The 27206-nt window shown below is 41.6% G+C and overlaps 1 protein-coding gene across 1 annotated transcript; it reads right to left on the reverse strand.

The window, feature by feature from the left end:
• Positions 1 to 140: 140 nt before the first annotated feature.
• GPR137B (G protein-coupled receptor 137B) lies at positions 141 to 25839 on the reverse strand. The gene is made up of 7 exons (XM_062573660.1): positions 25350 to 25839; positions 16622 to 16671; positions 11428 to 11650; positions 7607 to 7760; positions 5343 to 5467; positions 2316 to 2440; positions 141 to 756 (listed from the first exon to the last, which is right to left on the reverse strand). The coding sequence occupies exons 1-7, from the start codon at positions 25716 to 25718 to the stop codon at positions 645 to 647; spliced, it is 1158 nt and encodes a 385-aa protein (XP_062429644.1). The 5' UTR covers positions 25719 to 25839; the 3' UTR covers positions 141 to 644.
• Positions 25840 to 27206: the final 1367 nt, after the last annotated feature.

Genomic DNA, 27206 nt, shown 5'->3' on the forward strand with positions numbered 1-27206 from the left:
GACACAATTCTTATTTTCTTAGAGGAATGCAGTGTTTCTTCAGATCTTCTATAGTGTATAGATGGTGGTAAGCCTCCAAACATTTTGCATCAGACAGCATGAAGATCCAAAGAGTAAACCGTGCTCCAAGAACGCAGCAGTAACTTAAAAAGATTATATTTAATAGAGCTGGCATTTTTCCCTTACAGGCTTCTAAGAGCATGTAAGAATCCCAACTGTCATGCATTTGAGCAACCCCTTCATATGTTGTTTACAGTATACTTTATACAATCATGTATTTCTAACCAAATACAGTGTAAAAAATAAAAATCCTTAGAAAATAATTATGCCATTTAGTTCCATGAAATTTGCTCTTTTAAAATGAGCATAAAATGATTAAATTATACCCTCTAACAACTCTATTCAAAGCCAAAAAATACCATGGCTTAGAACAGGGAATTAAGTAGAATGGGCTTCAAAGTTTAAATCATTAGCTTATACTTCTCCTTGAACTACAAAAAGCTCGTGGCAAAGACAAGTTCTTCATTTACTTGTGCATAGGAACACTTCTAAAAACCAAAAGGTGAACAAAAATTGCTAAGCTTTGTTTTTCAGAATAATTGTTTTAATATTGGACTGTCCCAGAATGCTGTAGTTGACTGAAGTTATATAGGGCTTGGCCGGTCTGTGTCCAGTGTTGGATCTTGTTGGAGTGATCCTATATAAGCCATGAAGCTGTTGTTTTGATGTCCCCAATCGTAGTAGTCTGGAGAGAAACTTAAAAAGAAAATGGAAGAATTGGTGACTGGCACATTGGTTCTCGAGATACTTGGTTTCTTCTGGAGGTACTTGATTGGTGAATGGGGACAAATGTAATTCCATAGATGCAGTTCTCACACTGAAGTGCAGAAACAACCCTTTCTCTTCTCTTCTTCCTGCTTTGCCCCCCCCCCCCCCCAAGCCCATCTTTGGGCTGTTGGTTACATTTATGATCTGTCAATTATTTCAGTTAAAGCATTTCCAGCTTACTGTCTGTTTCTTGGTTCTGCTAGTTCATTAAAGAGTGCCTGTTTTCTGCTTCACTAAACCAGAAGGTGGTTGAAAGTCCCAGTGCTGGACTGTAATGCTTCTAAGCTACATAAACTTCTGTCACTACAACAGAGTATCAGTGACAGACCTAAACCTGTGTTCATGTACAAGAGACTCGTACTAGATCAGCAACTCTGGCAAAGCGCCTCTTCTCGCACAGGCAGAGTGAGACAGCTCCTGTGGCTGGTTTGGTCGCCACTGCAGCTGTGCCCCTGTTGCCTGGGTGGCTCATTCCTTCACGTCTTTGTGTGGAAGGCTGTCCTTAGCTGTACGCTGGATACTAGCCTGGAGTGCACCACCTCCAGCATCCTTCACAGGACTAGTCACTAGCTGGAAAACTAGTGCACAGGTAGGATGAGATCTGTAAATAGTGAATACCTAACTTTACTCAAGCATGGTTTGGACTCAGAGTAAGTGACTGCATAACCTTAGGTAAATGAGTGATAGGAACTGGATTGATTACACTGATCTACTACAACCATATTGCAGATACAGGAAGAGTGCTTGAATTACAGCTGCTGGAGTCTCCTTTTAGGACAGGACGGGGTTCTTACAGTTCCTTCCCTTTTCTGAATTACATGCTATCATTCTTGCTGTGAATTGCTGTTCTCTGGAAGTGCGGGCTAATCATTTTTTACAGGTCTGCAGGGAAAACAGGCTTTCTGTGCCATCCCCAAGTTGTGTTGTAGCAGTTAAGAGGGTTTGCTAAGCTTTTGTCAACTGGGAAAGCAAATGTCCCTTTCACTTCAGGTAAACCCCAAGTCATTTAGCCATGCTACACAGCAACCAAAGTCTGAGCAGCTTCTTCTTACTGCCATTGTCACAAACTGCTGCCTGTGCTTTCGAGCTTTTCTTTCCCCGAAGCTGGTTAGCTGTTTTTCTAGGCCACCTTGCTCTCACACATATACCAGTAAATGGCACTTCGGCTACTATTGAAAGAAATAGAGGGCCAAACTTGCACCCCAAAGGTCTGACCTTACTTTTTCTTTCTCTCTTTTTAAGGGAAGCACACTGTTGTAGTTCTTAAATTACGTAACTGTTCTCATGAGCTCTCTGAGTGGCCCTTGGATCCTTACAGTCACTCACTGCTGCTTTTTCACTTCAGCTCCCCCATCTGCTTGCCTGCCTCTGGCCAACTCACATGAAAATTTGAGCAGAACAAATTGCAGTAGTATTCTGCAGTGTGACATCTCCCTCCTCTAGCCATTCCTGTCATGAGAAGCAAGCTGTTCCCTCTTGTATCTCACCTGCCTTGTGCCCCCTGTGGTGCAATATTCCATGCTAGATCATCATCGCTGTCGTATCTGCGAGGGTTGTCAAAGAAATAAGATCTGGGACTGAAGCCATGGCTTGGGACCATTCCTGCATTGGCCTGAGGGAAGGAAAATGTCAGTCATCAACTGTAACAGATAAACTACTTGGTGCCTCACTTCTAAAATAAGTCACTGCAGACTTGCCTCCTGGCTTCTGACATAAAATAGACCGTCTTAAATTCGCTGTATACAATACGAATCCCTTTGCATTCTCTTTCTCCACCAGTATAGTGATAGCCTACTGACCTTAAGAGCTTTTCCCTTCCTTGCAGCTAGCAGGTATGACCCACTTCCTAAATCACTCTCCAGTAAAACTCTAGTTTGCTGAATTCTTGTCTGTCCTGGACATTTGCTGCTTCTAGCCAGTTGTCCTGAACTAAGCAGCAGATGAGCTGTATGTAAAGAGATTTGATTTTACCTCCCATGTTTTGGAGCACTTCTGGCTGGCATGTTACCTTCCTCATCTTGGGAACAATCATGTAGAAACTTGGCACCCAGTTAAGAAATTATGACTAAAAAGCTGCCAGGACCTTGCTCAGCATTTTCAATGTCTACCCAGTGATTCAAGGGTCAAACCCAAGGAAACATCCCTTGGTAAAACAGAGAAAGGGGTATATGTGTAACTCCTTCATTTACAAAGCAGTTTGCTTTTTATTTCCCTGTGAGTGAGAGTGGAAAACATACAGGATTCAAAGGGTCATTTTGATTCTTGAAACAGTGCATAGAGACTATGCACTAGCACTCAGCTGAGCCTTTTCCACTGATCCACTGTTAGTACCCCCAGGAAAAAGTGTTCCCTGTGCCTGGGAAGCTTGAATGACATTGTCTCCTGGGCCTTAAGCCCAGGAGAAGCCTTAAGAGTTTAACCTCTTATTATTTTTTATATGTAATTATCTTTGATACAGATGAACTAAAAACATGTCCCTCTCTGTCTCTTCCCCATTTCCCATGTTTGTCTGTCTGAAGGTCTGGCAAGGCAAAGGACCAAGCTGACCAGTTACCCTGTGTCAGCACCAAAGCACAGAGATAGCAAGTCCCCAGACTATAATCTTATTTGAAGAGTAGAGATTTACATCTAAACAGTGCTAAATGTTACCTCTACTCATACTTTTCATTCCTGAAGTCCTGAGTCAAATATATAAGCAAATCACAACTATTTCTTGGGGCTTTTCCCTTTCTACAAATAAAGAACACTCTAGATTTTTACTAAATTAGAGGGGGGGGTTGTTTCTTAACTGAAAGAGGGTTTGTTTTAATTCTATCCTCGTGCTTTTTGGGCAAATGTTTTCTATCGCTGGACCATTTGGTACTTAACAGCTGTAACAGTTTACTGAACACATTGGACTATAGTGCTGTGGCCCTTCGTCTCCCTCTTGTGGTAAATTTTCATTGAAGTTCAGTTTTGCCTTGCTACAGAATCTTTTGTTTTTTTTGTTTCTTTTCAACATTGTTCTTTTCAGTTTTCTTCTTACGATGATGTTTTCTAGCAAAATTTTTTTCTGCGTAGAAAAATTTCATCGCTGACTGATCTGCTACGACAGATAATGTTCACCCTAAAAGGTACCCGTAAAAGAAGTGGTATCTCTGATTGACACTCCTGAACTGTATCTTTAAGTTTGAGAATTAATGCTGTCTGAAAATCAAAATACAAAATATAATACTGTCTGTGCTAACTGCAGTTCTTTTTGACTTGTGAGAGAAAACTGCTTGTTTGACTTCATTGGAACTCTCATCTGAGTAGGATTATGTCCTTATGTGGTCTTTTTTTTTTTTTTTTTTTTGGAAAGTAAGATCAGACATAGCCCTTATTTTTATTCTCTTGTGAATCTCTTTCACAGTGTCCTAAATTGACCACCACATCTAGCCTTGCCAAACTGATAAATAAATGAGATCTCTTTGTGCTCACATTTTAGAAGAACAGCGTCACTGGCCTGTCTTTTTTAAAAATATTGATTCTTTTCTTTACTATTGTCCAGGGCTAATGTGTTGGCAGGAGCAGCCCTGAGGTTTTTGGAAGGATGCTGGAGTAAAGGGCAGCTTCCTTAGTGTGAGGTCATGGATCGCAGGAGAACAGTAAGAAGGGCTCACTGATGCTGTCAACTTACTGTTACCCTTTCAGGTGCGGAATTTTTATTTCCTTGTTAGGTTTGCCTTTATTATTGTGTCTGAAATTTGCATGTGAGAATAAAGACATGGCCTTATCTAACAAGTTATTCTATGAATTGCTTCACTTGCTGCTGAATTTTCCATTTGCATCCTTCTTGGGGAATATTAGCTTTGGTTTGGTTTGTCCTACAGAAACAGACACACTAGGTAATCCTAGAACAGTGCTGATACTCTTCATGTGCCTGCCAACATATCCCAGGCTAATCTGGAGAGGTTGCCTGCCGCTGTAACAAGATGCTTGTCCATCTATTGATTGTTAGGTATAGTGAGCACATTTAAAGGTATCCTTACAACTTTCACCTTAATTTCTGTTTTACTGAAACAGCAACAAAAATTGCTATCAGTCTTTGACATAGAAATAATTCAATATGTGCACAATGCTGAAAGAATCCAATCTCTACAATCCATATGCCATTAAACAGTTAGCAAGCAATTGTTTTCACTGCTTTCTATCTATGTGATAAAAGATTCTAAGTTTGGATAGCACACTTATTTTCCATGAACTCAAGTAAGGACTATATTAACCCAAAAGGAAAATGACCCTCAGTTTAAACCAATTCCTGACTTTTAAGATAAACTACTTGTCTGTCTTCTGGGTAAATATTTCTTGAGTTCCTCCCATGAGGACTTAGTACAAAGAAGCGGGAAGTGTGGTTTGTTTTTATTCTGCGAAAGACATTTTGAAAAAGAGAAGTTAAAATGTATAAAATGTAAAGCAAAAACTCCCTCAGAAGCTGCACTTCCCAGACCTGCCTGGACATTACACTACCAAAATACATAAGAAGTTCCACTCACTAGATCTTTTGCAGGGTTTCGGACACGGAAGAAATACACAACCAAGGAAGTTGGCAACAGCTCCCAGATGAAGAGGATCACTCCAAACACAATGTAACCTGCGTCTCCCAGCTGACATTTCAGATCTGCCTGTTGAAATGCCAAAGAGAAAAATGTTTACAAATGAGAATGGTAGCTTGTTTAAAAGGTGCAGAAGGCAGCATGTCTTATTATAAAGACCTATATTTAAGCAGCTGAAACGCTTAACAGCATGGCCAGAAACTCCATCTGGTAAGGCTGGATTAACCCAGCTAATGATTAAAGGCCTATGAAAAAGAATCAATATTCCATGTTGCTGGGTCCATGGCTTCCCTTTCCTTCTAACTTCCTTCCTTCCCATTTCTCTTTTTTCCACTTCTTTTTTGATGAAATCTAAGTTCAATAGTTGCTTGCTAGGTTTTCAGACTGGGAAGAAAGTGATAAAATCAAAGTAATGAGAAACTAGTCTTCTAGCCTCTTTCCAGGTGGGAATAATATGTGATGGAACAAACAGTGCCTAAGCCTTCAAGGGCACTGCTGGAAATCTGACTTATAAAAATTAAGGGTTGGATCCCTTCAAGATGGTGCACATTGTTAGCTTGAACAACTGTGCTGTTAGTCTAGCGTTATGTTTGAACTCCTAGCTACCTTCCTCTCTATCATTCACTGTAGTTGCAGAGGGCGTATTCTGTCCTTTTGTGTGTTCTGTACAGGGGAAAGCAGGGTAATGTTTCTGGCAGGTGATCTGAGGAAGTACCACAGTACAAAAATGGGATTATACTATTAAAAATGACTCTTTATTCTGGTACCAACATGAGCACCTGCCCCTTCAGTTCTAGGCCCTTTTCATACAGCTCAGATTGATTGCCCCAAATCAAGGCAGCCCTAATGTCACATATCAGACTGGATGTTCAAAAATCAGCAGCTGTGTTCTAGGTCCTGAAGCACTCCATTAAGTTCCCTACAGTCATGGCCTCGGTGTGGGAAACTGGACCAAATATTCTGGCCATAAAGACCCAGCATGTGTATTCCAGGTTGGCAGCAGTTAGCCCAAGAGGTGCCTGCACTGCAAGTCCCGAAGAGTGTTGCAGCCACTGCAACACTCCAAGCCTCCAACAGGAGGTAAATTCAGGAGAGGAATCACAGCCTAGTACCCTTCTGCCTCAAATTAGTGCCTTCTAATCACATGGAGTGGCACAGCCTAGCTGCACTCCTCTCAGCTACGCTGCAGCAGGAGAGATCAGCCATCCCTCGACATACTCAAGTAGCTCTTAACGAGGTCCTCCAGGCAGTCTTACCCTACTGCTTACCTACTTATTTGCAATTGTATCTGCTGCTCAGCAGAAAACTGTACTGGTTCCAGCTTTGCTCCATGTGGCACTGTGAGGCACTTGGATGGCTGGGAACATGGCTTGTGCTCTGCAGATGCTTGCTGAGAGGGTGAGGAAACATCAGGTGTCTGGGGCTTTGAGGCCAAACAAAATTTACTCGTGGTCCAGACCCAGACCAGAGCCTGCCATTCTGGCTAGCCTTGAAAGAGTTGGAAAACTGCTGAGACCTCAACATTATTCTCTCAACTTGTAAGGTGATTAAAAAAAAAAAAAAAAAAAAAAAAGAAAAAAAGGTCTAAATCTACATGTTTCAATACAAGAAAGGAGTCAAATGCCCAAACTGCATAAAATTCAACAAAGAATCACCCACTCGTATCCTTAGGCACTTTTATCACTGTTAGTTTTCAATCATCTGACTTGTCATTTGCAATTAAAAGCTGACAAAAATCATAGTCTGAGATTGTATGACTGATAGAATTAAATAACTCCATTGCACTGGATGGCAATGGAAGGTTTTACAACAGCTTCAGAATTTAACATTTTAGTGGAATCAAGTATTGTTTTTCTTCCCTCTCCAAATACAGTGCATTCTGGCTAATGGACAAAACACTCTTCTTAATAAAAGGATTTATTTTTTTTTGAACATTATAATCATGGTAAATAAAATACCTCATTAACTAAAAGACTGATTTTTTAAACTGATTAGCTAGTGCTCTATTTTAGCACTGTTTCCCCTTCCCTGCCTTATCCTGCTATTACCAGAAGCTCATATTTCTGGAACAAAGCCATCTTAGTGCATTCAATAAAAAAAAAAATCAATAGGATTTTATTATGTAAGTGCCTCTTGTCACAGTATTTTGGAAATTAGCCACCACATATAGAATGAGTTTTTCTTATCAGCACTTATTTTCATACTTGCCTGATCAGATACGTTGTACCAATCATAATCAAAAGAATTGACTTTCTTGGTTTGAGAAAATGATAAGATGAACAAGTTGTAACAGGCTCGTGAGGTATAAAGTAGTATAACAGTCACTCCTATACTTGTCACCTGACAGACAGATGAGCCCTAGAAGAGATTTAACAACATAGGTTATTACTCAAAAGGGAACTTGATAAGAACATTGTTTTGTATGGACTTTGGGGATTGTCATGCTACTCTGCCTAATGTGACTGATTTTTTTTTCTCTTTCTTTTTACAGTATTTGACCACCACTTTCCAGCTGATGGTAGCAGCTCCAGCCCCACCCAAAATGGCCTGTATCTCATTCCTGCTAATGTTATAGGAGTGCTATTTTCAGAGCAATGGAAGTATGTAAGAATTACACATGGTATCAGATGGAGCAAGAGAATTCAGCCTCCAGCTCTGCATTAGCTGTAGAGCATCCTGTATCAGATGCTGACTAAAACTAGTATGATGCAATCTTGCATCTTTTACAGCTGCTTGCTGTGCACCTATTTTCCCCTCTAAGTAAAGAGCAGACTAATAGTCTGCAGTTAAACATAGTGCAGACAGGAACAGAACATCCTGCCTAACTAATGTCAGCGTGGAGGTGACAAAGTGGGAGCATAGCCTACAAGTGCAGTGACCACGGCTCTGGTGTGGGAAGAGGAAGGAGACTGCAAGAATGTGAAATCAGAACAGTTTCTTAGTCCTAGGGAAGAAATGGACAGAGCAAGAGAAACAGCCTAGTCCTGTGGCAGGAATGAGAGAGGCACCCAAATGCTGTGCACAGGACTCAGGGTGTAGAGAGACCAGCACAGGGGGCCCACAGCTGTTGCAACAGCAAGAAAGGAAGGATCCAGGAGCCAACGCTACAAGGGTCAGTGTGTGTGATCATGGAGGCAGACACATGCACAAAAACCAGACTGGCTTTAGAAGAAGAAGCTCAAAGGAAATTTTGCGCAGCTAGTCCTGCAGTAGTGCACAGCCAGAGCAGGAAAGACAGGTTAGTGCTTTGTGCCCTTTCAGAGGAACAAAATGCCTTGAGTCGGTTTGCTTCACTAGCCCTCCCCTCTCCCTCTTCCAGCAGAGACACACCATGCAGATGAGCTCCTCTCATCTATGTGAGAAAGAGGAGCATCAAGGGCAGTTGTTCCTCCCCTCACAGGACCCTTTAGGACCCTTTACAGCAGTGCAGGAAGCACGAAGGTCTAACATCCCATTCCCTCCATTCTGCTTCCTGATTTGCAGGCTGTAGAGGTCCAAAGAGCTGTGGCAGGTAGATCACACATGTACCAGAGTGATTACTGAAGTATGGGGAGTTATCAAATCACCATGCCTGAAGCCCTGGCTTTCAGGAGAGTACTGAGCCACCTCTGCTGCTCATCCCTGCTTGTGGCTGTTGTCCTGTGGCTCTGCTAGCCAACCTCCTCGGGCTGGGTGTTCCCTGATCTCATTAAAGAGGAGTTCAGGGACTGGTCAAAAAAAGCTAGCAGAAAATTAGTTTGCCTTCTTTCCCACCAAAATAATAAAACACATGAATTCAGAGAACAGTCAGGCTCAGGAATATTACGAAATCCACAGTGCAGTCAATCTCTCTGTTTGACTCTCTGCTTAAAACAGTACCGCAACTGCCCCATCAAAGGGGCTATAACCTGCAGTGAGGTCAGGAGTGAGCCAGGAGCCTGCTGTTATATGTGAACTGTAAATATAGTTTCTGTATTTATTCTGTACTGTATTTCTGTAAATACAGAAACACAGTATGCAGCAGTGAGAGCAGTGGCAAGACCAGCAAGCAGGAAATGCCACAAAGAGGAAATGTTTGCTAGGCACTTCTCTATTCTCCTTCTGCATTAGCATGTCAGCAATGCTGTCATGGAAACCAAGGGTGAAAGAGCGGCGAGAAGCTGCTGACTGGCACATACTGTATCCCCCTGTTCAGTGGCATTTACGGACTGGAGATAGCAGAACTACAGAGCAGAAAGGGGCTGGTAATTCCCTGTATGTCTTTCCCCATCTAGCTGTCATTCTTGGGAGGAAGCTTGTGGTACAGGGACTTTAACATTTAAGTATGCCACAGGCTTAACAAACTTTAATAAAAAGATACATATCCTATTTTCACCGTCAGTCAAATGTACGTCGTGGGTTGTTGAAGGGAGAGTGCCAGGGTAATGTAAAGGCAGAGGAATCCTTTCGCAGTCACAGGAGAGGGGAGCCCTGCGCTGGTAGCGCAGCCTGCATGGAGCCAGCCCCAGGCAGCACCTAAGGGAGGGCTGTGCACCTCCTCTGTGCTGCCTTAACCTTGGTGTGCAGGGCCAGATCTGTCCCCTAGGCCAGAGCATGGAGGGGAACGCAGTACGTCTGCATGAGTTTTCACCTTCTGACAAATCCCTATCTCCATGCACTCAGCGTGTATGGATATCATCTCCAGCTCTACTAGAGAATGGATTTTTCTTTTTACCTAGTGTTTCAGCACAACAGTAGCAGATTAAACCAGGATGTTTTTTTCATTGCTGGCTCCAGCCTTCAGTGTCCATAAATATGTGCAGTCAAATCGTACTGGAAGTCCCCAGAGGAACTTCAATTTCAGGTCAGCAGAAAGAAGTAAAGCTCTCATTAATTCTCATTTTCCACAGTCAAACTTTCAAGCAAGTGTTCTGACTTTTCCTTTCTGTAATGTTAGAGTTTGTTCGTTTTCTGTGAAATAGCTTGAAATAGGGAAGATCAGATTTCCAACAGGAGAAGGAAACGGAACCAAGTAATCTACCAAAGCCTCCCTTAGGTTAACACTGATTAGTTACAGAGATTTATGTTTGTGAGATTTGCAGCAATAGAAAAACTTTTCTAACTAGTAAAAATAATCCATTGCTCATGCCCTTTGGTCAGCAAATGACAGATTTGAAAGAAACAAAACAAACAAACAAAGCTGTGTTTTTAAATCTTCCGTTCAGCCGCAAACTTTCAGTTGTGCTCTATGGCCAGATTTGATTAAACAGGAAAAATATTCCTTTCACCTGATTAAGCAAATGGAGAGAAGAATTCTACTGTAAGATTTTCTAAATAGTAGCTGAAAAGTATTTTTTTGGAAAGGGTTGCTATGGTAATCAGTATTAGTTAAACTCTATTTATTTTAAGAATTAACCATTTACTGCCAATTGTGTGATGCCACCAGTAAACCCAGCCATTTGACCACAGAAGATGTCCGAAGCTGTTAACCTAAAAATATTTATTTAAAGAACATTTTGTAATAAAAGAGACTTTCCCCTACTTCTACCCCCTGGTCTGAATTTATAATGCTTTATAAGTCTTTTAAAATGCACTCTCGCTATCTATAGGACAGTATACAGATTAATAAAGGGAGTTCATATTCCTCTTTCTGGCTCTTCCTCAGCACACTGCTACCTTAAATATTTAAAATAATCAGTCAATAATTAGACAAGGTGAAGGATCCTAAAGTATAGACCATCTTTATATAGTAGTACTGAAATGAAGAGGTCTTCAAATGGGAGTCTGGAGAAAGCCGTATCCAACTGGAAAACAGCTGTGAGAAAGTCCAGCTACCATGTTCTGTAAATTGTCTCACACTTTGTTTTGAGGTTTCTGGTACTAGCCAAAAGCACCTGTGCTACAACCTACTATTTAGTATTTCTGTGGGCAGGATGGACAGCCAGGTGCAAGCTGTGAAGTTTAAGGCCTCCAGCTCTCAGGGGATCTAAAGAATTGTAGGCCTTTGCCTTGCACTGCCACTGTCTCCAAGAAGGTACTGTAAAAGAAAACTGAAAATGTACCTTACCTTGGACTCCAAGTAAATGTTGGCTAAAGACATCTTGGAAATCTTATACAGGCAGATGGAGAGTGAGACAGCGCACAGCACAAACAACGTGTCATTAATTGCCACTCGGACAGACACAATGACTTTTCTCTCTGAATTCTCTGTTCTCACCAATACCGCACATGTTAAATTCACCAAGAGGAAGAGGAGACTTATGAAAAGAGAAGCCAGGTAGAGAGGCAACCTGGGAGGGTGAGGAGAAAACAGAGTTTTAGCAACATTGTTCAGCAAGTGTCAGTCATGAGATTGGTGCTGTGCTCTGAGCAATGGAGGCACATGTCCTGGGGCTGCAAGAGCTCGCAGAGAAACCAGCTGCCCAAGCCTAAATCAAAGTGCTCCAGCTTGCTGGAGAGATGAACATTGCTCATTTCAAACCTGCTTTTAAAGTTCTACAATATGCCAGAACAAACTAATAGCAAGCAACAAAACATGAAAGTCTCTGTAGCAGAAATACAATGGCACAGTTCTTATAAATGATTTTAAAAAATGCATGTGCTTTCTTAGAGTATGCACTTCATACAGCACAGACCTATTCTTATGTGACTACTCACTTGCATAAGAAACCTTGTAAAAGACTGAGCTGCTCGGAAAGGACTGGTTTTGATCTTGGTTTTTGTACATGATTATTCCCATGAACAGCATCACTGACTGCCAATGTCTGCAGTCAGATTGCATAATAAATTAACAAAGTGTCTAACAAAAATCTCTCAGGTACTATCTCCTCAGCTCCTTTCTCTGTCCCTTTTCCTAAATATTGTGATCATGAGCAACTTTTTGAAAGGAGAATCAAGAATTCTCCTTTCAAATATGAAATAATCACACTGATTCTGATTTTGCATTTGTCATCCATGCTAGGCAAAGGGTTCATTTGCACAACCACGGGAGCAGAGCTGGAACAGAAATATGAGAGAGAGAGAGAAGCTCAGAAGCTGGGCCATTTTCTCCCATCTCTTTTATCAATCTCCCCAGCACTGATACCTGCAATACAAGTATGCCATATACTGAAGGAAGGCTGCTTTTAATTTCTCTTTACTCCTACGCACAGCTGTAGAGCTTTTTGTTTAAAAAAATGAAGTGTGTTTCCATTTCTAGGGTTGCTTATTTCATTATCACTGCTGACCAAGGCAATTTCAGATAAGGTTCATGAACTGAACAAGAGCTTTTGGTCCACAGCCGTTCGTGTTTGCTGGGAATTTTGAATTTGGCTGATAGGAAATGCGCAGACTGTCTCCGAGGAATTGAAATCTGATTGTTTAAAAATACTTTCACCCAGTGGTGATCTTTTATCTCCACATGCTCATATCGTTTGATGGTATCAACCCAGCTACAAACCTGAAGACTAGCTGGCTTTTTTTTTGAGGACAGGAAAGGAAAGGGCCTTCAGATGTGTAAGTGGGAGAACTGGAGGCCTGAAAGTCTCTGTTTATGTTTATGAATCAATGCCCTTGTTCTCAGTTATATCTGGCAGTGACCAGGGCTGCTGTCATTTCTTTGTCAGCCATGGAAATTCCCTCTTCTGGGGGGTAGGGGGAAGATTGTGCTCATTCTTCACTTTCTGGAGGAGGGCTCTGGTTTTAGGATAAGTGGCTATAGATCCTTATAGATCCTTATAAACCTCACAGTCTAATGTTGGAATCACTGCAGTTCTGAACTCCTCTCTCACATGGCTTCCTCTGGAGAACTCAGTTCCCAGCTGCAGTGGTAGTATCTTTACAGCTTGTATTTATTAATACTTCAAAAGACTTTAAGTGATGGTCATGTGTCCTCCTTTCCCTGCTCCCCCAAAGCCCATTTAATGGACTCATCTCTGCTCCTTAGCCGCAATGCAGGTAAAATATTCTCATGGGCGCCAGGTTGAGGAGGAAAGGTTGGCTCTTACATCCTGCCAGCTTGCGGGAAGAACATGTTCTCTGGCTGCTCAACTTAGGCAGGGGGACCTTCTGCTTCACTGCAGCCTGCATGTCCTTAACGGTAGCTTGCCACTAGCGAGGCTTAGAGGCTTCCAGGCCAGGCTCCTCCTTGCCTCAGTTTAGCCAAAAAAAAAAAAAAAAAAAAAAAAAAAAAAAAAAAAGCATTGTAAGGCTGTCATACCCACACACTCCTGTGTGTGCCAGGGTGAGCTGTCATGGCCAGTCAGTTGTGCAGTTCTTCACATAATGATCTTCCACCCCCCTTATTAACATGATGCGGCTGGGGAAACGGCTGCCTGTTTTGACAACGGCGGCATTGTTGCTGAGCCTCTGAATAAGCACCCATGGCGATGAAGGCTACATCTCCCAGGGCAGTTTTAGGATCTCTGCAGCTGCAGAAGTGCAGAAAGCATTACTGCCTCACTTAAAAGCAAAATGTGTCACTAAATCTCAGTTACCAGGGCACCTACAAGGAATGAATAAACATTTTTTTAGAAAACAGAAAGGAAGGGCAGGGAGATGCTCCCACATTACACCAGTGACTATTTGTCCAGCCTATTGTGCATAATCCTCAATTTGGGGCTAGTCCCTGAAAAGGAGCTCTGTATAATAAAAAGGAGCTCTGGGGAAGGCATGTGCTAGGTTGTTCTGCTCTTGCTGTGCTAGGCTAGATGCACCCTCTAAGTTTTCCTTGAACCTAAAATCAAACTTCAGCTGAATGCAGTGAATTTTGGCTGGCTTAATGGGAAAAGCTGTGTGAAACTACTGCATTTTGTACATGGTTTCCTCAGAAACCATACAGGGTCTAAGGCTTGTGTGTAACCAGGCATACACACACAGAACAGTAAGCCTATCCAAACCCAAATTGTTTAAGAAATCCCCAGGCCCAAGGAGATGCGCAGCAGGGCTGTTTAAATATGAAGATGGTTTGGAACAGGCCTGGCCATGAGCTCTTTTGCTATAGTGAACAACAACATGAAGGTTGTGCTGAGTAAAGTTCGCTTTAGATTCTGGATCTCTGATAGCATTTTATCATTTTTTCCTTATCATCTGGAAAGATTCTGATTTCTGAGACCTGTGTCAATACATAGATGCAGTCCTACTTCACTGCTGCCTGGTTCCTGTAGTCGTTACCTATTGCAGGAATGACAACACCAGGCAACAAGGCCTGACATTTATTAAAGAAAATGAAAAAAAAAAATCAAAAAGTGAACATTCAGCAATGAAGAAAAATCAAATTCAGTAAGTGCAGTAAGTCCAGCCCCCATCTGTAGGCTGAAATAATTCATCTCTCACTGGCCTATTATAGTAAATACACACTGCTGTATAAACTATCTGAGTGTATATGTATTTACACCACTTCAGTTACCCTGTATGAGAAAGGAAACCAGGTCAGCTTTATATGGCCCTTACAGGCAAGCTAACCACACCATCTAACAGCTGCAGACATTAAAAAAATGCTAATCAGGTCTTTCACCAGTAGAGCTGAACAAGAGGAAGAAGACTAGGCCAGACCCAAGAGTGCTCTGATAGAAACGCAGGAGACAAGAGGCAGGGTAGACATGAAGCTGTTGTGGGGTGGGTAGTCTGTACAGGAGTAACTCAGGTCACACTACATAGGCATTTAGGAATGGACACGCTCCAAGAGCTATGTGCAGGGTGCTGACATACTCATTTCATACCCATTGACTGAAAGTCACAAGCTCCCTTTGCTTTAGGAAAGATACTTTCAAGCATTTTTCAAGAACAAAGCCTTGCCACAAATACCAGTAGCAGGCGAGGTTCAAAGCTTCTGCCTCACCTTTAAAGCCCGTCAGGAACATGCTCACAGACCTGCCTCGCACCACCCTATCCTACAGCCCAGGCTTTCTGCAAAGCCTCTTTGTTCCTCCTGGCTACGGGTACTGTCAGAGGCAGGCACACTCTGCTGCTCACTCTAGGGGCTGGCTGGGGACCTGTCTGGTGCGTGTCCTGGTTTTTGGCCAGCCCACACTCCAGGGTTTCCTTCCCACAGAAACTAAAGCAGAATGCCTATTTGTGTACCATGGTGCTGACCAGAGAGCATCTGACTCTTGCCCCTTGTGGTTTGGGATGTGGCCAAGGTGTGCGCACAGACCCACTAACTTGGAAACACTCCTGGGTCCACCAAACATGCAGTCTTTCTGTTCTCGCCCTTACATTTGCTGCATCAGTTGTTCTTCAGCAAGGAGCCCCTCATCCCTCACTCAGCCGGCAAACCCTGCCTGGCCCATACTTTACTGGTCACCAGCTCCAGCACAGCCTGTCCCAGTCCTGCTCTCATTGTACAGGTTTCTGAAACACTTGCTTCAGACCTCTGCCTCTCCAGCTGTATCAAAGCCAAACCTGATAACAAGTTTTCCAGGGCAAATTTGACCTGTTGATACAGTACCATATTCTGCTGAACAGTCAGCAAGTAATGGGTCAGGTTATAGTTGCAAATTACTCTGCTTTCCTATCCCAACTTTAGATTGTAAATTCTTTAGAGAAGAGACAGTCTCTCTCTTATCCTAACTAAACAACTTTGCCCTTGACTGAGGCTTCCAGGTATTGCAACAACAAACATTTATTAATGAGCTCTTCTTCAGCTTCATGGACATCTACCACCTTTGGGGCACCTTTTAAGTATTCTTGACAATTCCTCCAGCTCAAACAAGATCTCAAACAAATCCCTTACACAAATGCAAAGTTGCCGTAACCTCAACTCTCTGGAGTTATGGGAAGTTATCTGTTAGCTCCCAGACACATCACCAAGTTGAATCCATTTTCTCTACCTCCTTCCCTTCACAACTCTTCTCCCACCTTCTCAAAGCTTTTCAGTTTCTCTTTTATTACCTCTGGCCTCAATTCTGAATTAAGACATATCCAGTCTCATTCATTCCTGTCACAATGAATACATCACTCTGCTACCTTTACCAAAGCACTGGATCTGAATTCATCAAAGTACATAGCTTCTTTAAGAAACTGTAAACAGATCACCAAGGTCAGTGTTTCCTGCCTGCAACTGAAACACTTGCCTTTGAAATACCTGAATGTCTAAACATGGTGCTTGTGTTAGGATATGACACAGACTTCTAAATGCTACAGCAGAGAAGTTGGTGTCAGAACCATCATTCATCATTATAAAACTTTTGTATATAAATATGAGTAATTATGACCATTGCATATTATCAAAGATGTAGTGTTTCTCCAAGTGCATTGCTACTTTTCTTTATCACAGTTCTTACCTGTATTTGAGTAGTTCTGGGGAATATTTTGACTTAGCCTTGAAAATCACCTGCAAAAAAGAAAAATATTGCAACAGACATAGTATACATGCAAGTAAGGAAAGACACTGTGATCCACAGGAATCCTGTCTCACATCACATCACAAATGTAACGACGCTTTTCATTACACAATAAATTTGCATTAACGGTTTATCCATGGCAGGCAACCTATAAAAAAACTATTTATACTACTCAGCAGCAGATTAAGATATACCAGTATACAAATTGTCTGCATCATTATTTTTGCTTATTTTGGCTTGGAATAAGGTCCTTTATACCAACATTCATAAGAGGACCAATGCCAGTACAATCAAAAAGGTAAATAATTATGCCCGTATGTGACCTATCAGTACATGTCTCTCATGCAGATCAGCTCATACTGGCATATTGGGTCAGATGCTCTACTCATATAAAGAGCCCTTAGTAACCTGCCCATAGTACACTGGCCTTAAATTGGATATATGTGTTTAAACATGTTATATTACCAGAAGGATATTGGTGAGAACCAGACTCTTTGTTTTACTCTGAGGTGTGTTTGGCTTCCACTGACTATACATTCACTAAGAGAACAGTACATATTTTTACAGTGAGATAGCTCAGGCACAATAGTTATCTTGCTGTAGCAGAAAAGACAAAATATTGACACTGTTGTTGCTGCACAGTAGCTATGTAATATCAGTCCCAGGTGTTTAACCACCATCAGAAATTATAGAAAATATATTAACAAATTTTTGCATCTTAATTAAAAAAAAAAAAAGCTTAAAGGGAGCATCATTGCTTTTTCACAAGCTAACACAGCTCCAAGCAAACCCAACTTATAAAGGTCATTTTAAAAAATTCAGCAGCGTATATTGAAACACATCAATAACTAGTATTACAAAAAAATCATGCCACATGATTTATTGTGAGCTATTTCCTAATCATTTTCTTCTCAACTTATCCTGCCTTACCCATTTCATTTGGTTTTGCGTGCACTTTAATGTATATTGCGTAATATTTGTTAAGATTACCATACTTTCCCAAGGAAACAGGACCTACATGATCATTACGTATGTGTAGGCATGCATCTGCCTGTGAACTTGTCTACCTGTACCCTACTACATTTTAAATGGTCTGGTCAGAGAACTGAAGACAGAATTCTTGACATGTCAAAGATATGACCTTTCTATCACCCTCTTCAAAACAGTTAGTCGATAGAAGTGAAGGACCCTGTAAATGCATCTCATATATGCCCTCTGTATGCAGAATATTGCATAATGATCCTACACATCACCCAAAATGAGAAACTCTGCATAGGAAAGTACCGTAAGCAATGCCCCAGTTACAGAAACAGCTTCAATCACAGCTCAAAGTCAAGCATGAGACATAGATCTGGAGAAATCAGGCTTCACTTGTTCCAGTGCTCCCGGAACAACTTGTCATTTAACTCCTATTCACCATAAATAGCTGCCTTAACATGGAAATTATTTCTGTGGCACATCAGTATGCTTAGCACTAGATGAAGCAGTAGAGAGAATGGAGCTTTTTAGCAGGCCCTGAAAAAATAAAAAAATTGAGAAATTAAAAAAAAATCCCTAAAAATATTCTGCAACCATTGATACTGTTTTTAAACAGCTAACACTTCTGGCACTATCCCTAGAGAAGATTTTTGTGATTCATTATCTAAATATCATCATGAATTCTCACGGGAATTCAGGAACAAATTTTGTGTGACTTACTTGCTACTGGAAGGAAAGTTTAAGAAACTGGTGAATGTTTCATGTTTCCGTGGTGCAGCTGGGCGCTGGCATTTTTTAGAGGTGGGATAGGGCTCCAACTATTTCCTGTACCCTTTTTGTATGAGACATTTTGCCTACCCTGTTTATTCTGGATGACATTGTGGTCAACTGGGGAGTAAGCAGATTCCTGACCTCATTTAAACTGAACAAGTAAAACTTGTCTCTTGGGCCATTCCACGATCCTCACCTGCTCTAAGTAGCACTTACTCACACATATTGTACCGTTAATTTTGGTAACTTTCACAAGCAGGGCTGAACGGAAGTGTTCAGAGCTAATGTATGGAACCACACAAGACAAGCAATCTGCAGGGGGCCATGAGTTACACCGGGTCCACAAAACCTAGGAGATTCACAAGTTCTGGAATGCCATCTCCTGTGGTCCCCCAACAAGGACCCACTCACCGCTCTAATGTCACTCCTGTCACAAGACACAGTGCAAGTCTGCCCTACTCAGCAAAAGCTCCATTGCTAACTTACCTAAAACCAGACGTGACATGTGCATGTTGCGTATAATTTGCAGGACAACACCTCTAGAGGGGAGATTGCCTAAATGGCTGCGTTATCGTACCCCTTCATTTGGTGGAACTGTCCCAGCAGGCAACACGCTTCTGAATTTTATCAGAGTAAATGACCATTAAGAAAGAAAATGGACACAACACACAGTAAAGGCTGCAGTGTAAGGCATGGGCACTCTTACAAATTCATCACCAGATAGAAAAACAGGTGGCCAGGTTCTGCTACCTTTGCTTACACTGATAATGCCTTATTCCATGAGCACCCTTGCTGGAAGCAGTGTGACTGTCACAAAAAAAAGGCTGTTCAGTGGGACTAAGGAGGTCAAAAGCTGATCTCAATACACTTTACATGTGTAGGTGCAGCTTTTTGCTTTTAACAGTCATTTAACTCAAAGCACCCTGCAAGAAAAGGCTGGTTGCTCAATGTCCCCTCCCCACAAGTGTTGAGAAAGCTTCCAGTCAATATCTGAGTCATCTAAGCAAGTCTTCCAGCAAACCAGAACAAACCAGGCTACTCCTAAGAATAGACTAAAGAGCAAGCAGAAGGCAGACTTTTTAAAAAAGATCTTTCAGAGAGCCCCAAGATGAATACCAACAAGGAAAATATCAGCTAGTGAAATTCCTTGCTAATTTTCTGATGTCTAAAAGATTACTTTTTCTTCTTAAAAACATCCCTCCTTTTGCTTGTTCTTTAAAGTAGAAATACACTGTTCTGATTCCTTGTTTTTGCTGAAGAACTGGAAACCTCAAACGAGATTCTCACACTCCCTCCTCCACTCCCCTGAGGTATACGTCTGGCATACAGAACTCCAGAAGTACTAAAGGGCTCCAAAAAGCCCTTGAGCCAAGGAAAATTCCTCTCTTGCAGGACTGATGCAAACAGCTGCAAGCTAACCTTGCAGGATGTCCTACCAGGGCCTCAGCAGAAGAGCAGTGGGGTTGGCAGGAGGGCCCGTGTTCAGTGCAGCTGGAAGTTAAGGGGGCTCCTGCTATGGCTATGCAAGTTACATTAGGAGCCACTCAGGTCCTTTAAGTAGGTGTCCATGTGTCAAAACCAAGTCACATATGCTCAGAGCAAAAGAAAAAAAAAATCCTCACTGGAGCAATTTTCAATCCATGCTTTGATTTAGCTCAACTGATATGAATGCTGGCATAGACCTCCAGTGTACCCCTAAGTCTAGCTAATCAATTCACTTTTACAGGAACCACAGCTCTCCATAAAGCCTCAGGTATGCGTTAAGTGCTTGCAAATGTTCTCAAGCTGGCTCTCTGTGCAGGAATGAAGTTTACCTTTATTTACTAGTTCTCATTTCAGAAAATTGTAGAGTTCAGAGTGTAATTTTTCCCTCTCAGATTTTTTCACCACTGCCCCTCCCCCTTCCGCTCTCACATTCCATGCAGGCCCAGACCCACCTCCATCAGCTTGTACACCTTTCCTCCACTGTGTATTTCCCAGTCCAAGGCCCACTTTCCCCTCCTCTCCATTTCCCATATTCATTCTTTCATGTTAAATATTCTTACATTTGGATCAGATTCCCCCAGATATGCACAGTCTTCTTTCTACTCTATAAACTCCACATGACTTGCAAAGTTGTCTACTGACATGGACAACATGACTCACTACCATATGCAGCCTTGCGTAACTTCATAAATCTAGTACAGGTAGGAGAGGGACCATCATGGGTGTGGTAGTCACTGTAAACTTGCATGTTTAGCTCTCCCATCAGATCATTTGCTAATTCAAATCACCTTATTCCTTCTGCCAGATGTTGTCAAACAGCATCTCTCTGTGCAGTTCTGACTTCTCTCCTATAGACCCAACACATTTGTTGATGCTTTACCACCTGTATTTTGAGTTTTGTGTAGCCTATGTACATCTACAGCATGCTTTAAATTAATATAAAGCACTGTAGAAATGGTGTATTGTTTTTCATTAAATATAAATACTAAATAAAAAGCTCTTTTTGTTCTCTCACTGCTGGTATTACTTCTAAAATTCTATCCAGAGTCATTAGAAGATAAGTTCTCTTAACTTTCCTCATAGAGATAACATGTACCTCAGTTACAATTCCACTGAGATATGTAACCTCTATGAAAGTGTTGCACTGGTAATACCTCACCCTTCAAAGTACTTCTAGCATGGCCAGCTCCTCTCCAAAGGACTCCAAACTGTCTTACCCTGCACAATTTCTCTTCATTTGAAAGTCTCTGATTTTTATCAGCCCTACCTGGGAGGCAGAGTAAACTTCCCAGTCCGGATGCCAGAGAAAGGGAGGATGGTTAGGGAAGAGGAAGGAGAGGTAAATCCACCTACCAGACCCTCTCCACCTGTACAGCCTCTCAGTTCTTTAGCATAGTACCATTTTCCCCAGGTGCTTGAGAATGCAATGGTTAAACCTACAGCCCACAAAATAGCTCACGGTGCCTGGTCACAGGTGGGGGATGGGATTTCCAGCATCACAGTCTGTGGCCTTGACCCTGTTTTTTGAGTCTGTAACCCTTCATCCTAGCCTTCCTCCTCCTTCATTTGTATCCTGTTCCCCAGGGAAATGTAAAGTCTAAGAGAAACAGAACAAGTCGAAGCAAGCCCTCCTCTGCCTCCCCCCACCCTACCACCATAAAAGGCAATTTTTTATTTTCTTTTTTTTTCCCCAGATCCTCTTTAAACTTATACCCATGGCACTGACTGTAAAGTTTGAGGACTCATCTCAGTCTCCCCTTGCCATTGGCAGGGAAGAATGGAAGATCTGGCGAGGAAGGACACCAACAAAAGAGTGTTTGAGTGCTGGGATCCTTGCTGTCTGGATTTGGTTAAAGTGGAAAATGTTATTTGCCAATTTACAGTCTTTATTTTATCAAACAGCCAAAATAAACCCGTGGGAGGTGCAGGTGTGAGGCAAACAGATCTATAGGCTTTTCAGTCTCTGTAAGTAGAAATGTACGTTTTTGTTCACCATCTAATAGACCAGGAAGTTTTTCTGGCTTTGTACTATGTGGTTATTTGCAAGTGTTGGGCTATTGTTTTATAAAACTGCCACTGGATCTTATTTTTATTTAAGACTTATTTTAATGATTTCTAAGTAAACAGAGGCTTATCCTGAGAGGTAGGTCAATATTTCTTTCCTTTTTAAGAAATGATAATGAATACAGACAAAGGATTAATAAATTCTCTTTGGCTGTCTTACTAGAGACCACATATATTTTCTTCAGTAGATGATTTCTGAGAGGAGGCAACATTATATAGGCCTTACCTTCAGCACCCCTTTTATTCTGCCAGAAATAGGGTATCAAAACAGTAGGAAAGGACTCTGAATTTGGCACTCAACTTAAAGACCCCTAAGGAACTGTACTGAGTCAAAACTATTTTGACTGTAACTTCTCTCCTCTCTACTGGTCCCCTGGTTTAGCATCCTGCCCCAATGCATTAGAATTCCTTCTGTCTTTCTGTTGAAGTTGATGTGCAAATCTGGGAATAACTCCTGCCCTGCTGACACTATCATGGCTTATTTGTCCTTCTACACAAAAGATACAGTCCAAACTTGTGACCCCATTGCTTAGGATTACCTATTATAAAGAGAACAGTTGTGGATAACTTCCTGTCAGATTCAAAGCTGCTTATTATTAAAAAAAAAAAAAAAAAAAGCCCTCAAGCACTTGTCAGATGAGTTTTTTTCTTTGGCTAGGAGGATCTACAATTTTTTGGAACTAATATTTCATCTTGTATCCATGTCTAAAAGTGTTCTTAGCAGTGCCCCATGCAGAAATGCTGTGTGCCATACAGCAGATAAAAAACACTCCCAAGTTCCTGACTCATGAGGTCTCTTCTAGTCCTCTGTCCCTAGGCCATACCTAGATAACTTCTTTTCCTCTAGCTTAGCACCAGTTAACTAGCATGGTTTCCATGCAATGAGACATAGCTGTAGTCCCTTGCCTTCTTTCTGGAGAAAAAAGAAAAAAGGATAAAAGTTGCTTCTAAACAGGTCTGTGAAGTTATAAGCCATTATTGAAAACAAAATTCTTTCTCCCCACCCCTTTCACACTAGTTCTTTCTTGTCTGCTGTGGAAAGCTGGATGCACATTAAAAATACAGTCTCAAGAAGATGCTGAATTTCAAGCCAAACCACCTTTTAATGGTTAGAAGTAAAGAATTAATAACAGCGAATTAAAAGAGTGCGCATTGATTCCCTGTCTTCCATTACATTCTTACATCGGCTGTGCTTGTATTTCTTATGGCTTTGTTTTGGCTGGGTCGATATTTGAGATGAGATTTCACAGGAGCAACCAGCTCCAAAGCAAACAGTAATACTAATAATATGCTTGTCTACAGTGGCTCACAATCTTTAAAGACTGTGAGACATATCACAAAGTCTTAAAGTCCTTTTAAATACTGTTTCGAAAGCCTCACAACAGCTATGTAAGACAGGTAACCATTACACTCTTTTACAGAAGGGCTCAGAGGAAGATTGTGAGGGCTCATAGTGACAAAGCAGAAACTGCGTTAAAGGCAGAACCAATAGCCTTAGCATTTTTCATGTTTCCAACCACTGACTCGTATTTCCGTAATGATATCAGACAGCAATGCCAAAAATAGGCTAAAAGGATGTATGAGAGCATTCTGTATGCTCTCTTCTTGGATTTTTCCTCAGACAAAAGGAATTGGTTACTATTAACACTAAGCCCCCGACTGCTGGCACTCCAATGCACAGAGTGCAGACTGCACTGCATTCTCTGTGCTCACTTCATTCTCAGCTTCTCTCGCCTAAGAACCAAGACTCTGCCTTCACACTTCAATGGGAGCTCTACATGTGTGTCTGAGGAAAGAATCTGTCCCAGGGCTATGATTTAGTCTCAACTGTTGCGATAGTGGTGGACTCTGCCTGATGATGGACACTTGCCCCTTGGGAACTGCACCATCATTAAATGTTCTCGCAACAGCCACAGGATAAAGCATAGGTCACTACATGCCTGAGTTGGATTTGAGTAGCATATAAATGAAAGGTTCCTGTAACCCTGTAATATATCTCAAATCCAGGGGAGCGGAATAGAGTGTGTTAGTAGGTGTTTCAGAAACTGAATCCAGAAAAGTAAATAAACGTGCAAAAACGTGTAGGTGGTTCTGAGCATTTAATATCCTCTACTAAAGCCCTCTTCTAGCTTTCATGCTTACCACCTCTGCTTTTACACCTCTGGGTTGGCAGCTCTCACAAGCAGCCTGATCTCTCCAGCCAGGCTGTTCGGAGTTTACAGGCCTGTGGTAGCTGTAACCACTACAGAGACACTCAGATTCAGGCTCTGAGCTGGTCCCTAGCAGGGCTCATGGCAAAGTCCAAAGTGTCCTGAGCACTGCTGCAGGTGCTGGAGAGCTGGCTGGTGCTCCTATGGACGGCTACACCTGTGCTGGGAAAGCAGCCTTTGCCATAGGTCATCGGAGGGCAGGCTTGGCTTCCTCCTCAAGGTACCAGAGTGAGATTCAAGAGTTACTGAATCAAATCTCTGCCCTCCTGGAAGCTTCCTGCAAGTTCTCAGGCAACTCAGGCAGCCTCTCTTTGCCATCCCAGCCTGTAGCCCAGTGCTGAGACACTCACTCCCACTGTAAGTGCTTCTAGGCAAGTCTAACTGCAGCAACACGGAGCACTGTGCAGCCTAATCCTTCTGGCTTCTCAGCTGTCCACAGCATAGATACTCTCTCAAGGCCTCTTTGTAAAGCACAGATACTACTCTCTTCCCCCTCTATACAGCTAATTTACCTTTACATCACAGTGCCCTTGATGCAGAAGGTATATCTCTGTACAGCACCTAGCACTTCAGGGGCCTGGACACAAAGAGCATTCAGTGCTATTTTTAATACAGATTATGATAGAAATTTGGGGCTGAAGTAGGACTCTGTCAACAATTTGGCTATTGATACACAGAAATCTACTCACTCAGAAACATGTTAGCCAACCGATATAAAATCTGGAGGGGTGGGGGTAGCTGTCAGCAAAATTAGAAATTACAATTCTGACTGCACACAGGGATCAGGCTTGCTAAGCCAGGAAGCTTATGGGGTCTACTAACAACAATAATAACAATAAAGAATAAAAAGGCACTTTGGAGGTCTAAACTTTGAGCTCTCCTATAAATTTTTTTCCCAACCTTTAAATTAAATAACATCATTTTAACAGACAGTAGATATATTCTTTTGCTAATCCTGAAACAATCACTTCAGGCTCCAGGTTTCACTGTAACACTGATCGGTTGCATATAGATCAAAAGTTAAATTACCAGCCAAATACCTGATATGTGCTTCTTGCCCTGCCCAAATACATTAGGAAATTACATCTTTCTCATGAACCTTAAAAAAATAATGCTTTAACATTATGTTAGATTTAATCAACCAAATGTCTGTTGCTTACCTGTGTGAAGTACAGATTCATCAGAGTCAGGGTAAAAAACTGGAGGCAGACTGGGAAGCAATAGAGAAGCCAGAAGATGAAGGGGCTGAGAGAATTTGCTGTGACAAAGTCTTTGAAGTAAAATGAAAAGAGCACAGTCCTAAGAGAGGCCCAAAACAAGCACAGGAACAGAAAGACAGTTTGGTAACTGAACCTCTTGTGCCTGTAGTGAAGGACCAGCCAGAGCTGGACATAGATGAACACAAAAAGGAGTGAATAAAAAACCGTATATACAATGGTCAGGCCCAGCTTCACATACGGAGGGACAGCTGGCGTCAGGGTCGGCGGAAGGGTGTCATTTTTCAGTGGGTCCCACTCAGGGGCCTCCATTTGATATCAGGAATCGTCAGAATTATTTATTAAGTTTGGCTGTTGCTGTTGCCTCCTCCTCCTTCTCCTTTCATCTTCCTACAGCATAGGAATCAAGAAAATGAAAGAAAACAAGCTGCACTTCCTCTTTGGCAGCTCACTGTGGGCTGGTAGCACATGATCACAATTCAGAATGATTCATTAGGACTGCCTTTGTCAGCAATTGGCAGGGAACAGCTCAGAAAGCTGCCCTTTGCTGATGCTTGTGTACGAATCTCTACCATCCTTAAGAAACAAAGAAATCCACCAGCCCCTGAACAACTTACGGTTGAATTTTCTCCTAAGGAAAATTATCTGGATTTTAAATTAGTTTAGTAACATTGTATTTTCTGTAATAGGCAGCTACCTGACATTTTTCCTAGTGATAATCACATCATATCTTCTCAGGATTTTTTGTTTTGTTTTGCTTTAATAAGTATTTTATTTAGCTGCATTTCATTATAAATAATTTTAAACATCTTAATGTACTCATGAAATTCAAAACACTGCAATAAACTGTAACAGTTCAGCTCTGAATTGCAGAAACCTTTGTGTCTATAAGGGAGTCTATACCTCTTATGTCTATAAGGAATACAAAATTTGCACAGCAAATCTAATACATTCATCATTCTCTTTTTCTTCTAACATCCTACCTTCCACTAGAATGGTAGAAAAGGTATATAAACATCTTCAAATGGCCTGCATAGAGGAACATACAAAACCCCCTAAATGCCCAAATCCACCAAAGCATACATACAGCCACAGGTTCTTTCCTTCTTGGTTGTTCTCTATTTGTGCCATCACCGTGGCAACAGCGGACCAAACTTGCCTTTTTGTAAATGTGCAGATATGCCCTTGGGATTAAGTCTATAAATTAATAGGTGCTCTTGCAGGCTGCTGGATTTGACTTACAGGGATGGGAAGTGAGAACTGAAACTCAGTGGTTTAGATGCTTGTAGCATGGTGGAAATGCTTAATGTATCTCTAGGTCATGTATAGCATCCAGTACAATCAAATAAGCTTGTTAAAAGGCACCTTGGTTGTGGCTACAGCAGTGCTGTGTTTTGTTCTATCATTCATATCAAGCTAATTACAAGAAATGTTTCTTACCTGGAATGATTCCCAGGGAGGATCCTCACATTTCTGGTGAGCAGGGAGAGAAAATTTCTTTAGAAGAAGAATCCACGGAGGAAAGGCTAACACAGTGTAGAGTACAGGGTACGGAGATGTTAATATTAACCCTGAGTACTAAATGAGATAAAGATTTATATTAGTAATGTCTCATCCTGAAAGGAGTTGATGATAACTATTATTTTTGCTGAAAAGGACAATTATTTTGATAATTGTGCTGATTAAGAATATGTATAGTATATATAAGTTTGTATAGTACTTTAAAAAGATTTTTAGATATGCCTGTCATGACCTAATAATACCTGCACTGAATACTTTAAGCTATGTTCCAAAATCCAT

This window comes from Rhea pennata, chromosome 3 (genome assembly GCF_028389875.1).
Source record: "Rhea pennata isolate bPtePen1 chromosome 3, bPtePen1.pri, whole genome shotgun sequence".
NCBI classification, from domain to species: domain Eukaryota; kingdom Metazoa; phylum Chordata; class Aves; order Rheiformes; family Rheidae; genus Rhea; species Rhea pennata.